This window comes from Leptodactylus fuscus, chromosome 2, assembly GCF_031893055.1.
Source record: "Leptodactylus fuscus isolate aLepFus1 chromosome 2, aLepFus1.hap2, whole genome shotgun sequence".
NCBI lineage: Eukaryota > Metazoa > Chordata > Amphibia > Anura > Leptodactylidae > Leptodactylus > Leptodactylus fuscus.
The window spans coordinates 239,556,218-239,568,559 of record NC_134266.1 but is presented as its reverse complement, the minus strand read 5'-3'; the positions used below and the strand labels follow the sequence as shown (position 1 = coordinate 239,568,559).

The window sequence follows — 12,342 nt, the reverse complement described above, 5'->3', positions numbered from 1 at the left end:
AATCCGCAGACAATGCACGCAGGCCGGGGGGATAGACTAGGAAATGAGTGGTGGGCGGTATGGTGGCTATATACAGTGTATACGGAGATGACAGGCTATAGGACATCACAGGAAGACACAATGCCATCGGCTGTACTGTATACCCTCTGGGCCCCACACCCAGACTGCACTACTGGCGCTGTGTGATGACCTGCAAGGGGCGCTGCAGTCACCTGACAGGAGGGAGGGACGCGCCTTAACCCCTGCAGCCCTGGACAGATGTGTGAGGTGCTGCCATACTGAGTGCAATGGTAATATACATTATAGGCGCTGCATTATGCTATGGGCCTGGGTAAGCAGCCAGCATATGGGGGAGATACAGGATGCAGGAAGGCTGTGGCTGACAAGGAGTGCTGGACACACAGGACATGGGGTGTGATGTGTGCGGGCTCTGGTACATACTGGAGGAGTCTACTGGCTTTATATGATATGTTATATTACTATGCGATGGCGATATGTTAGCGATACAATATCTACCTTAAATTGGCCATAGAGGCGAAAGCCAGGAAAAGATCCGAAAAAAAATGGAACCATGAAGGACGGTCTTACGTTAGGTCGCATGGCGACTTTTATTTCGCAACCAAAGATATTTGTGACATGTCTGAGTTGTAGTTGTTTAACCACTTCATGATGGAACCATTTTGTCAATTGTCAGGATCAGACACATTTTGGGATTTTTAGGGCTATATCATTTTATTTTTTTTTGCAGATTTTTTTTTTTTTTTATCAAATAGCACAAATTGTGGCAAAAAAAAAATGGAAAATGGCTTTCTTTATCTGTTAGGGGCAAATTTATTCAGACTGGTCAGACCCCATTCACATCTGCGTTCGGGGTCCATTCAGGGCGTTGGCTTGGGGGCCCCCGAATAGAAACCTATATGCATTAAATAGCGGTTATCTGGGGAAACACGTGGACCCCATAAACTATAATGAGAGCCATGTGGTTTCCATTCGGTTTCCGCACAAAACATGCAGAGAGAAAAATACTCGTTTCACAATGCGACATTGCAACCTTCATGTCAGATGACAAATTTTTGACAATATTTTTAGCTTTAGCTCACAAAACTGTATTTGTGTTAACAGCCCAATACACACCTAGAAACATGTACCAGAAAATCGTCTTGCATTTAGTCCGTCAACCTGGACTCCCTGTTTCCTAGTGATCTATAATGTTAGGAGTCCCTGCTCTCTTACAATTGTAATGTGCTATACTATATACAGTACGGGACGGTGGAGCCTCAGTGGTGCAGGGACTCCTAATATCATACATCACTATAATGCAGGGAGTTGTATTCTTCCATCTGTATAGGTCAAATACACTGCAGGATTTACAGGTGGAAAAATTCATCGTGTTACATTGGCTGCAAACTGAACCAGATTTTTTATAACAAATTTCATTCACCCATTGCTGACAAAATCCAAAGAGAAATTGAGTGTAAATGTCAGTGGGCTACCAGGAGTTACATATTAATGACCTATACTGAGGATAGCTCAATGATGGGAGTTCAACACCTGGAACCCCAACAGATCAGCTGCTTGAGGTTGCGGCTCTGGTGACGTCACATTCATGCATCACATGACCTGTCCCAAGTGAATGTGTCCTCTTCAGATAGCTGAGCATTGGGGGCGCTCCATGATCACATATTGAAGACCTGTCCTCAGTATGGGGATGACACTAGGTTCTCTTCTGCATCTGTGTTTCCATTCTTTTGGTCTGTCTGAGGACGAGAAGAACAGGAAATGTGATCTGTTACATGACGGACACAAGCAGAGCCTGAGAGATCCCATTAACTAAAATGGAATCCCTTTTTAACTCAAATCGTCGGCTTTCAGGACTTTCCTCATCCGTCAGTTGCTGACGGATCCAGTGGAGACTCTGACGCAGATGTAAACCCAGCCTGATACTGCCCCCTAGTGATGACAGTATTGGGCAGGGAGGCAGGGAATCCTAGCATTATAGAAAAATTGGAATTTGCTTCTAGAGCCCCCTATAATGCTAGGAGTCCATCTCCGCATGGTGTTAAATCCAGTATACAGATCAAGTTTCACAAGTCAAGATGCAGCGGTGTGAATGCGATCTTATTCTGGAGATTGTTTTTGACATCATGTACTTTGCACTGATGAGGGTCCATGTTTTATTCTTCCTCTGCTTTGGTACTACAGAAGCTATATAAGGGAAATGTGTGGGCTACGAGAGCTTCTAGGAACGTTACTGGGCTTGCCGTTTATGCAGCCGGCCTAGACATGACAGTGACAATGCTGGAGATTGTAAATGTGGTTTCTCTGTTTGTTCATATCATTGCTTGCTTTGCAGGTGGCAGTATAATTCATCCCGGCGTGGTTCATGGGAGGAGCACTTGTTGTGATGCCAGATGTGATAAGTTGGGCACTGTGGTGAGGAAGTGTCAGTGCAATGCTAATATAGTCACAAGACAACAGCGCCATGAAGTTAAAATCCAGTATCTGTATATCGGCTGCCCTGGTGAGCCTGGCCCTGTATGTGTTACTTCACAGCGATGGTAAACATAAGGTGAGTTACTCTGGTACATGGATCTCATTGCAGAGACTGCTTAGTAGGAGGGGGTACCGCGCCGTAAAATGCACCATCTTGAAGTTCTGCTTAACAGCCCAAATCACAGGATGGGACCCTTCAGCATCTGCAACACCTCAGTAATGCACAGGGGCAGAATTGGGTAATGGGGACAGGTTAGATAGGTGCACCCTCTCAGTTACTGCTGACAAAGGTGCTCAAGGGGACCATTCACATTGTATGGCCAGACAACCATCCGCAGCAGAGGTTTGGGGCACAAGATTCAGACATGTTGTCTCTGTTCTTGTCAGAGGGGTCTAGTAGTGACTTATTCTCTTATACACACATTCACACTTGATTTGGGGTAATTTTGTCTTCCTCACCTCACCTGCAAATCTGCAATTTATACTGCAGTACTATCTTACATAAGGTATCTTAATACAAGGTTATATGAGGTATCTTACATGAGGTATCTTGCATGTGGTTATCTTATACAAGATATCTTACATGAGGTAATTGTGTAGTATAATTAAAAATAATTGATCATTTTATTTTGAAGAAGGAGCTGCCCTTCTGTTCCAACTCCATGAGTCCGTATCTTACACAAGGTATCTTGGATGAGGTATCTTACATGAGGGATATTAGATGAGGTGTCTTAGATGAGGTATATTAGATACTTACATGTGGTATATTAGATGAGGTATCTTACATGAGGGATATGAAATGAGGTATGTTAGATGAGGTATTTTACACAAGGTATCTTAGATGAGATATCTTACAAGTGGTATCTTAGATGAGATTTCTTAAACGAGGCATCTTAGATTAGGTATTTTAGTTTAGTTATTTTAGATGAGGTACCTTACACGAGGTATATCAGATGAGGTACATTACACAAGGTATACTAGATGAGGTACCTTACACGAGGTATATTAGATGAGGTATCTTACACAAGGCATTATAGATTAGGTATCTTACACGTGGTATTTTACACAAGGTATCTTACAAGAAGTATCTTAGATGAGGTATCTTACACGTAGCATCAGGTACATCACATGTGGTTTTAATTCTAAATAACTATGTCTTACAAATCAGGTTTTCTGCAGTAATATCTGTTCTGTTTTATGTCATCTCTGTAACCATGAACCTAACCTGTATCAAAACGTGTTTCTTCAGCGCTGTGACATGTTGCGGCAGCTTCTCATTATCAAGTATAACCAATATTTTACCTGTGGGTGTAATAAATTATTATAAGTATCAGTGTTCCTATTGAGTAAGAACTTGTATTGAATCTGACAGAGCTGGTTTATCGGGTGCACAACATGTCTTATTCTGCAATGGCAGTATTTGTAGGGGTCTTTGGACAATCCCTTTTCCCCATTGCTTGTGTCTTTCATAGTCCAGCTGTTCAGTACTGTAGTAAAGCATTCTATATGAAAACCATATGTACAAAGTCATGTCTTAGCTACAATATAAGCTATATTAATGTACCACTATTTTTCTTTTTATAGGTCCGGGCTAAATCAGTCTTCGATTTTCTCAGACCAGCCCCACGACAACTCTACAAACTGGACCCTAGCTGGCCCAGAAACCCTGAAAGTATTACGGGTGTTCCTTATGATATCGCAGTGGATCATGTCAACTCATTGGTTTACATAGCTCAGGTATTCTTTGTTATATTGTTTAATGCATTTTTATTGAATCTGTCTGTTATATGTTCTTTACTGCAGCAGGAAAATAAAAAAGAAGAGTCTTAACAGATTCATTGCATGTCACCAGATACTGAACTTGGCTCATACAGGGCCCAATTGTTTGGGCTCTCAGCACAAGGGGCACAGTCTGTTCTATTATAAAGGCTTTATATTCCTATTATAATATTGCATTTGTGTTGCCCTAGAGAGGGGAAAATGTGTCCAAGGTGCTGGTGTTTACAGAGGACGGATACTTCAAAACGGCCTGGAAAACAAACACACTTGACATGCCTCATGGTATATTTGCTGTGATCAAAGAGGAGCAGTTAAAGTCCATCTGGATAACGGATGTAGGGCAAGGTAAGTACACTTGTGTGTTTGATGGGACTACCCTTATGTCGTGTGTTTGTAAAAATGCATAAATAAATCACTACAGAGGAATAAATTACTATAGAGAGATTATCTCCTCAGGCCCTTAAAGAGGAACTTTCACATCTTCCAGCAAGTCCAGCTCTTTGCATCATTTAATATGTACTGATCCACTAATTCTGGAACAGTTAGAATTTTTTCTCTAGTATCCACCATTCCTGAGCAGTAAGTGCTGTTAGTTTTGGTGCCTGATATACTATTTAGTCTCTGTACTGTCAGCAGGTCGTTGTCAGGCAGGAGCAAACAAGAGGTGTGATTCTGAGCTCTGACACTGGCTGCCTCTGATTGGAGACCTGAATCGCACCCCCTGCCTGACACCGCCCATCCGACTATACAGAGCTTAAATAGCACATCAGGCACCAAACTAACTGAGCTTGTAGCTCAGGAATGGTGGGGGCTAGAGGGGAATGTCAAACTGTCCTGGAATCAGTGGAGCGGCATCCATTAACAGATGTGATGTACTCGCTGCAAAGACAATTCTAAGCATTCCTTTGTTATGTAGATGAGCTGACTAGGATGACTGTAAAATCGATTTGTGTGGGTATGCAAATGAGCCTCATATAGCAAAGTAGGATTTGACTTCATTGTCTGTCTCCTGACAGCCATGTCATCTGAAATAACACCCTTGCAGTCATGTAGTTCAGCCCTCTCAGCAGTTCCAGAGCAGCAGCATCAGTTACATCACAGAGTGCTGTGCCGAAATCCCACGCATACGCATTCAACTCCTGTAGTTTGTGCGCACTACATTCGGACACAACATGAAGTACTGAACTCCTATTAAATGAGGCTAGGAAATAGAGGTGGTGAAATGTCCTCTTTAAGTTTCTCCTAATTCAAGTTGGGTCCAAGTGCACCTGTAATGCTGGGACCTCCTTCTGTACCTCAGGTACCTGGATGAGAAGTGAGTTGAGGATGGAGAGCACCACGATAATAGCAAGGCTCCTGGCTCATCATAGTAGAGTCATCCCCATCATTTCAACCATTTTTTTTGTCATTATCAGGAAAAACACTTAATAGTCAAATGATATAGTTGTATTGAAGATTTGCCTCAATGATATGAACATAAGATGGGTGTGTTGGGTATAAACTGCTGCCTTGCTCCACCATGATTGTCCTCAATTTGTGGTTTTGATCTTCAAGTCACATCCGATTACAGTTTTCTCCATAAGTAATGTACTTGTTGCATGAAAAACCAGCAGAATCTAATCCAAGAGGAACAACCATACGTTCTTAACAAGTATCTTCACTAAACATCTATGCTATATCAGTAGGATGGAGAAGGTTTTTCTCACCAAGGGACTCACGGTGAAGGGAACATTATGGAGTAGGGGAATAGTGGCTGCCCTACAGCCAACACCCACAAGGGTCACTTCTTTTACCAGTATATTTTTGGTATATGGGAGAAAGGAGAGTACCCGGAGGAAACCCACATTGTGGTAACTTAATTGTGTAATAACTTTCCGGTCATTACCTTCTACAGGATCTTATGGACACACTGTAAAACAGTACTCACCGTCTGGCTCACTACTTAAAATCCTGGGGACACCAGGTATAGCCGGCCATCTTACGAGTCCCCTCCAGTTTGATCAGCCTGCAGACATTTTCGTTGACCCGGAAGATGAAATATATATCGTGGACGGAGATGGAGGGATGAACAACAGACTTCTGAAACTGACCGATGGTATGTCTTCGGCTTGTTCTTAAAAGGGGTTGTACTGTCCGAATAACCTCTCCTGAAATCAAAGCAGCCCTGGTGGGCAGTAGATATACGTGGCACTGACTGCTGTAACCACCAGCAAAGAGCCGTCATAGCCAGAGATTTTCAATTCCTTTAAGTATCTATAGTATTACATAGTGTCTATGGATATGAGAATGGTATGGTTAATGGCCTGATGGGAAATTAGCTCTTGTCTTTCTAGATGCCATTCTTTATATCCTCTGCATCGGAGGAGGTTACACCACATTTATGAGAAGCTGCACACCCCTTCATAACTGAGGCTCACCTTCAACCGGGCCATGTGCCATCTAGATTTCAGTCATCGCATACACCAGTAAACTGGTGTAAACTATAAATATAGTGCACCACCTATACCATGTCCTTGTCCATGAAAGTGGCCCGGTAGCCGCAAAATAAAGAGAAACACACAGATAGAAAATTACAAATCGAAAAAGAGGGCAAATAACTTGCATATAAGACATAATAATCTGTCCAATATGAGCAACAATTTACTTTTACAATATACAGATTCTACCATGTGTGACGTGTTTGTTAGGGAAGTCTTGATACATGTTTGGCACTAGGGGGACAAGGTGTTTTAAAGAGGTTGTTTCATGCTGATAACCTTTATCCATAAGAGGTGTATGAGAGGCCCCCGTTTCTGGTAGACCCACAGCCAGCTGTTTGGACTCGTCATAAGTATCTGATCATTTGTCTGGAATAGCCAGTCCCTGCTTGGATCATCGTGTTCCCGCCACTTCTGATGCCCATACTATACACCACATAGAACCGGAAAAAAAATCCTGGCCAATCCCTTTAAAGACCATTCTACCTAGAATTATTAAAAAAAGATTAGAACAATAAATATTAGTTTGTTTTTTTTTCTTTCCTTTCCTTTTTGTTTTAGATTTCAGCCTGCAGTGGACAATGGGAGAAAATGGATCAGACCCTTGTCATTTTTACATACCACACAGTGTGGCACTGGATGACGTGGGCCGTGTAAGTGGTTGAGTTATATATGTGAATTGTCTCATGGAGATCTAAATCGAGAGGCTGTATACCGATGGATCCCACTGTATAGGCCTGCAGTAGCATCTATTACCCATAAGCTCCCCTAAAAAGTAACAACATGCTTTATACCTGCAGATCTGGGTGGCAGACCGTGGAAATAAAAGGATCCAGGTGTTTGACACTGCCAGCGGAGAATTTATTGGAATATGGGACTCCTGTTTCACAGAAGATGGTCCTTACTCAGTCAGGTACAGGTGCACATAAATATACATACAGTCTATTAACCAAAGGCATCTGTTAGGGAGAAGATCCTTCCGGATAAGCTCATGGTGGTTACAATAGACGTTTACAAGATCTAGTGCAGCTCCCACTGGTGAATATTGCCTCAAAATGGAAGCAACCCTTATGTTGTTGTTTCTTGGTTTTTTTAGCAAAAGAAAAAACACCTGAAAGAAGATACAAACTGGGCATATCCGCCATCTTTGGTTTCATATTACGAGTTATATTTTCTGTTCTTAAGAAGGCTCATTAGTGACCCATAAGTAGCTTATCTAGGAGAGAAGTATGTAGATGGGGTTATTTTAAGGGGTTGTCCAAAACCTGGACCCTGCACTGATCAGCTGATCTAGATCCGTACACTGTGGTGGCATTGGAAACTGCACTTGAAAATGAGCATAGTTTCTTACTGTATATAGCTTCCGGATCAACTGATCGATGCACAGTCCGCATGTCGAACTTCCATCAATCAGATACTGATGACCTGTCTTCTTCTCTAAACCCCACTATTCCCCAGCAACCATTCCTATTAGTTTCAACTAGGGTGGGTGATTAATCGAAAAATAACCAAAACTGAACACCAACCAGGATAACCAACGTGATTTTGTTCACAACAGTTATTTCGATTCAGTTTTTACAATATTTGTAGTTTTATTCAGAACAAACATGTTTGAGCCAGAACAGGTTCTTATTATACTTGTGGGTCTTTTCAGACCCCAGAATATAAGCCAAGGGCCAGGGGTGGTGATCAAATATACAAAAACCGTGTTACCTCTCCTGGGCAACGGCGTGGCTCCCTGTTCTCTTGAGCATTTCCCTGACATCAGGGATCGCTGAGGCCTGTGATTGGGCCTTAGCGGTCACGTGGTGCCACTTACATCTAGGTAGTCAGTCAGAAGCCGAAGACAGCAGTGAGTTGCAACGAAGCCCAAGAGAGTTAATACTGTTGTTATGTTTGATCAGCTCTCCTGCAGTTATTATTAATCTTTATTAATAATGATTGTAAAATGTATCATGATTTTCCTCCTTTAGGTTTACATCAGACAAGAAGTATGCTGTTGTGGTCCAGCTGAATATAAGCAGAATGCTGTTCTTGGCTGTACCTCCAGTCGGGGAAATTGGAGTCTGCAAGGTTGTCAACACCATCCAGATGGCCGATGGAGTCCGACCTCATCTTGTAGATGTCAATATCAAAACCGGTTCCATATATGTTGCCGAACTTGGTGCTGAACAAGTTCAAAAATATGTGCCCCTTTAAGAAAGCAGCACATTTATACCAGCAACATGACATATAACTCTCAAATAGTGTCGTCTTGAAACTTCTGGTGCCATTCACTGTAGCTTCATCTGGTTGTGATCTATTGTATGTAAATGTATCTATGTTGTGTCTGTGTCAAGTTTTCATTGTCCCTCATATTGAGGGAAGTCCTTGGTGTGGAAGTTCTTATAGATTGTTCTTTTCAATCTCATACATTGTACTTTATAATTCCTTTAGGCTACGGCAGCAGACCCAGCAAGTGCAAAAACCAGAAAAAAAATCAGCTGTTTTTTATCTCTGCTTACAGGTACGATTTCTGGGCGACCGGCCCGGCTTTCAACCTCTACATTGCAAATGTTAAAAAATGTGGTTGAACATGCAGCAGTAATTGACATGTTGCATGTTTTTTCAGTAGTGTGTGGATCGCAGCAGGTTAGCTGCCTATGATTTCACAGTGGCCATCCTGCAGCGAGTATGCCATGTTTGTCTCCAGTCATAATATAGTATTTGATGGTTCAGATCCAAGTATCCATCACTATATCTTAAGCTAAGTTTACATCTATGTCGGAGTCTCAATATGGACCACAGACCACCAAAAATTGGCTGGGAGGGAAAAGACCTGGACATAGGAATTTTTCTCTGCCATTTTTGAAACATTGGGCCCAATCGTCCATGTGTAACTGATAATACATATGGTCATCCATATCTCTGTCAATTGGATCCGCCAGGGGATCAGAACAGATGTGAACTTAGCCTTATAGTCCAGTATCTTACATGTGTTAAATAGGAAGGTAGGACAGATATCCTACTTACTCGGATAGAATGTATTATGTTAGAATTATTTTGGTGTATATACCACTTTATTTGTCTTGGGATACTGGAAAGTACAAAATGCTATCTGAAATATGACTGCACAGAAACACATAGAATAACATTGGTTCTGTATTCTGCTCCAAAGCCAAAAACACATGTAAATAAGCCCCTAAACATATTTGTATTCACTTTCCTACTTTCATTAGATAATGTACAAATCTTTAAAGAGGACCTTTCATGTCCTCTAACATCGAGAGTGTTTTATACTGCTGGTTCCCCCTACAAGTCTATAGACTCACTGCCCAGCGATGACTCCGAGCTGTGAGGTCAGTCCCTCTTACAGTACAGGGATATCGATACCAACATTCACGGCACCAATGTCACTACAATCAGGACAGATCAACGGACTGGGGTAACAGGCGTCCCACAATGCCATTCTATGTGGGCCTCATGATCTTATTTGTCTGGTGGCAGGTCAGAGACTAGGGGAACGGAGATATAGACTAATGGCGCACTGTCTGGTCTCATATATTGTCAAAATGGGGGTCTCCTGACCTTTGTGGCATTCTAGCAAGAAGTAGGTGAGGTGTAGAGAGGACCATTCATTGTAGTTTTATGCAAGTAGCAAAGTACTTTGTTATTTGTTGCTTTTCTGTTCCATCATGTGACTAAAACCACTTGTGCCCGATGAGACCCATTTACTTATTACGGATCTCTCAGGTTTCTTTCTTGGTGTTTGTCATTTCACTAGGAAGAATAGTGCAGCATGCAGGGCTATTTTTCCTATCAAATATGGCAGAACTTCTGGCGGCAGCTTAGAACAGAGTCTCCTATGAGACTCTGATGATTCACTTTATATACTTTTGATATGCTATAAATGAAATACCCCTTTAAGTGTTATTATAGCCTAAGCCAGGGGTCCTCAAACTGCGGCCCGCCAAGCACTTCTGTCTGGCCCCGCCAACAATGCCGGCAAGCGTGCATTTATAATGAAGCTCCTGAGGAGCTCGAGCCAGGCCATGGAGTGCACTTCACTTTACCTATTGGAGGGCATCTGTGCGACCTGCTCTGCCTCCGGCCCACTGTTTAAAAAGTTTGAGGACCCCTGGCCTAAGCCAACCTGACTATGTGTTCCTTGACCAGAAATTATTTTGCGCCCCTGTATTATAGGATTGTCCTGTGTGGCTCATCTTCCTGTATATAATAATTATTTGCCTGTTTATGTTCTTCTTTCAGTGAATATTTGCACTGTTATTTGCATTTGGAAAATATCCAATAAATTAATTGTTCAAAAAATGGTCGAATGTGAAATTTGTTTTTGTCATTCTGTAGTAAAGAGGATTTCCAATGTTTCCTTGATTTCTAATAGGTGATCTGACTATCACTAGAGCTGCAGCCGCTGAGACCTTCACTGATCCCAAGTACAAAGGAGTCTCAGCTCTCACTAGAAATGTGGTATTGATTGTATAGAGCTCTCCTTAGTAGTTACTTCCTAACTGAGAAGGAGGATTTCACACCCCACCCCATATAGAGGATTGTTACCCAGACCCTCACCAGTCATGTATTTAGAACATACAATAAGGAGAGGGAATAATGTCAGCGGTAATACCCCCAACAACCAAACTGTGTGAAGGCGACCTACAATATAAGATGAACTTATCAAGCCACCAAAAGCTGTATTTTTATATGTCTCATTCTTAAAGAGTCTCGGTATTACTTTATTAGAGATTTTATTGAACTTTATGAATAAGTGCAGATAGATGGTCACAGACTGAATGGATGAACTAGGTTCTTGTGGGCTGGTATGAACAGTCCTTATACAATGTGCTCACCTTCAAGGTGATACTTAATACTGAGCTGATGATAATTGCCTTTATTTGTAGAAGAAGCTGCTGACAGATGGTGGTCAGTATTTTGTAGGGGGAGCTGATAGGTGGCGGACTGCTTTGTGGAGAATATGGCACTATAGATGGTGATCATTAGTATTTACTGATGGAGGGCGGTCAGAACTCTGGAGATGACATGTACTGAGATGTAGTCAGCACTCTGGAGATGACACGTACGCCCCCCTCCGGTCCACCTTAAACTGCGCTGCTCGCTTAATCCACCTCACCCCCCGATCTTCATCGGCTGCTCCCCTCTGCCAGTCCCTCCACTGGCTACCCATAGCCCAGCGAATTGAGTTCAAGCTATTAACGTTAACATACAAAGCCATCCACAACCTGTCCCCTCCATATATCTCTGACCTAATCTCCCACTACCTGCCTACACGTAACCTCAGATCCTCCAATGACCTCCTACTCCGCTCTGCCCTCATCCGCTCCTCACACAACCGTCTCCAGGATTTCTCCCGTGCATCCACCATAATCTGGAACTCTTTACCAAGACACATAAGACTGACCCCCACAATCACAGGCTTCAAGAAGGCCCTGAAGACTCACCTATTCAGGAAGGCCTACAACCTCCAATAACACTATCACCGCACCCCCATCTGTACAGTCTCCCCCTCTCCTTCTGTCTCTACCCCCCTTCCCTCATAGATTGTAAGCCCTCGTGGGCAGGGCCCCCTACCCCACTGTGC

General features: G+C 42.6%; 1 protein-coding gene across 1 annotated transcript; it reads left to right on the top strand.

Annotated features, from left to right (window-relative positions):
* Window positions 1–183: 183 nt before the first annotated feature.
* Window positions 184–10,972, top strand: NHLRC3 (NHL repeat containing 3). Its single transcript, XM_075265921.1, has 8 exons — window positions 184–267; window positions 2,354–2,569; window positions 4,078–4,230; window positions 4,464–4,617; window positions 6,167–6,367; window positions 7,311–7,402; window positions 7,550–7,662; window positions 8,723–10,972. Exons 2-8 carry the CDS (start codon window positions 2,483–2,485, stop codon window positions 8,946–8,948), a joined length of 1,026 nt encoding a protein of 341 aa, XP_075122022.1. The 5' UTR covers window positions 184–267; window positions 2,354–2,482; the 3' UTR covers window positions 8,949–10,972.
* The last annotated feature ends 1,370 nt before the right edge of the window (window positions 10,973–12,342 follow it).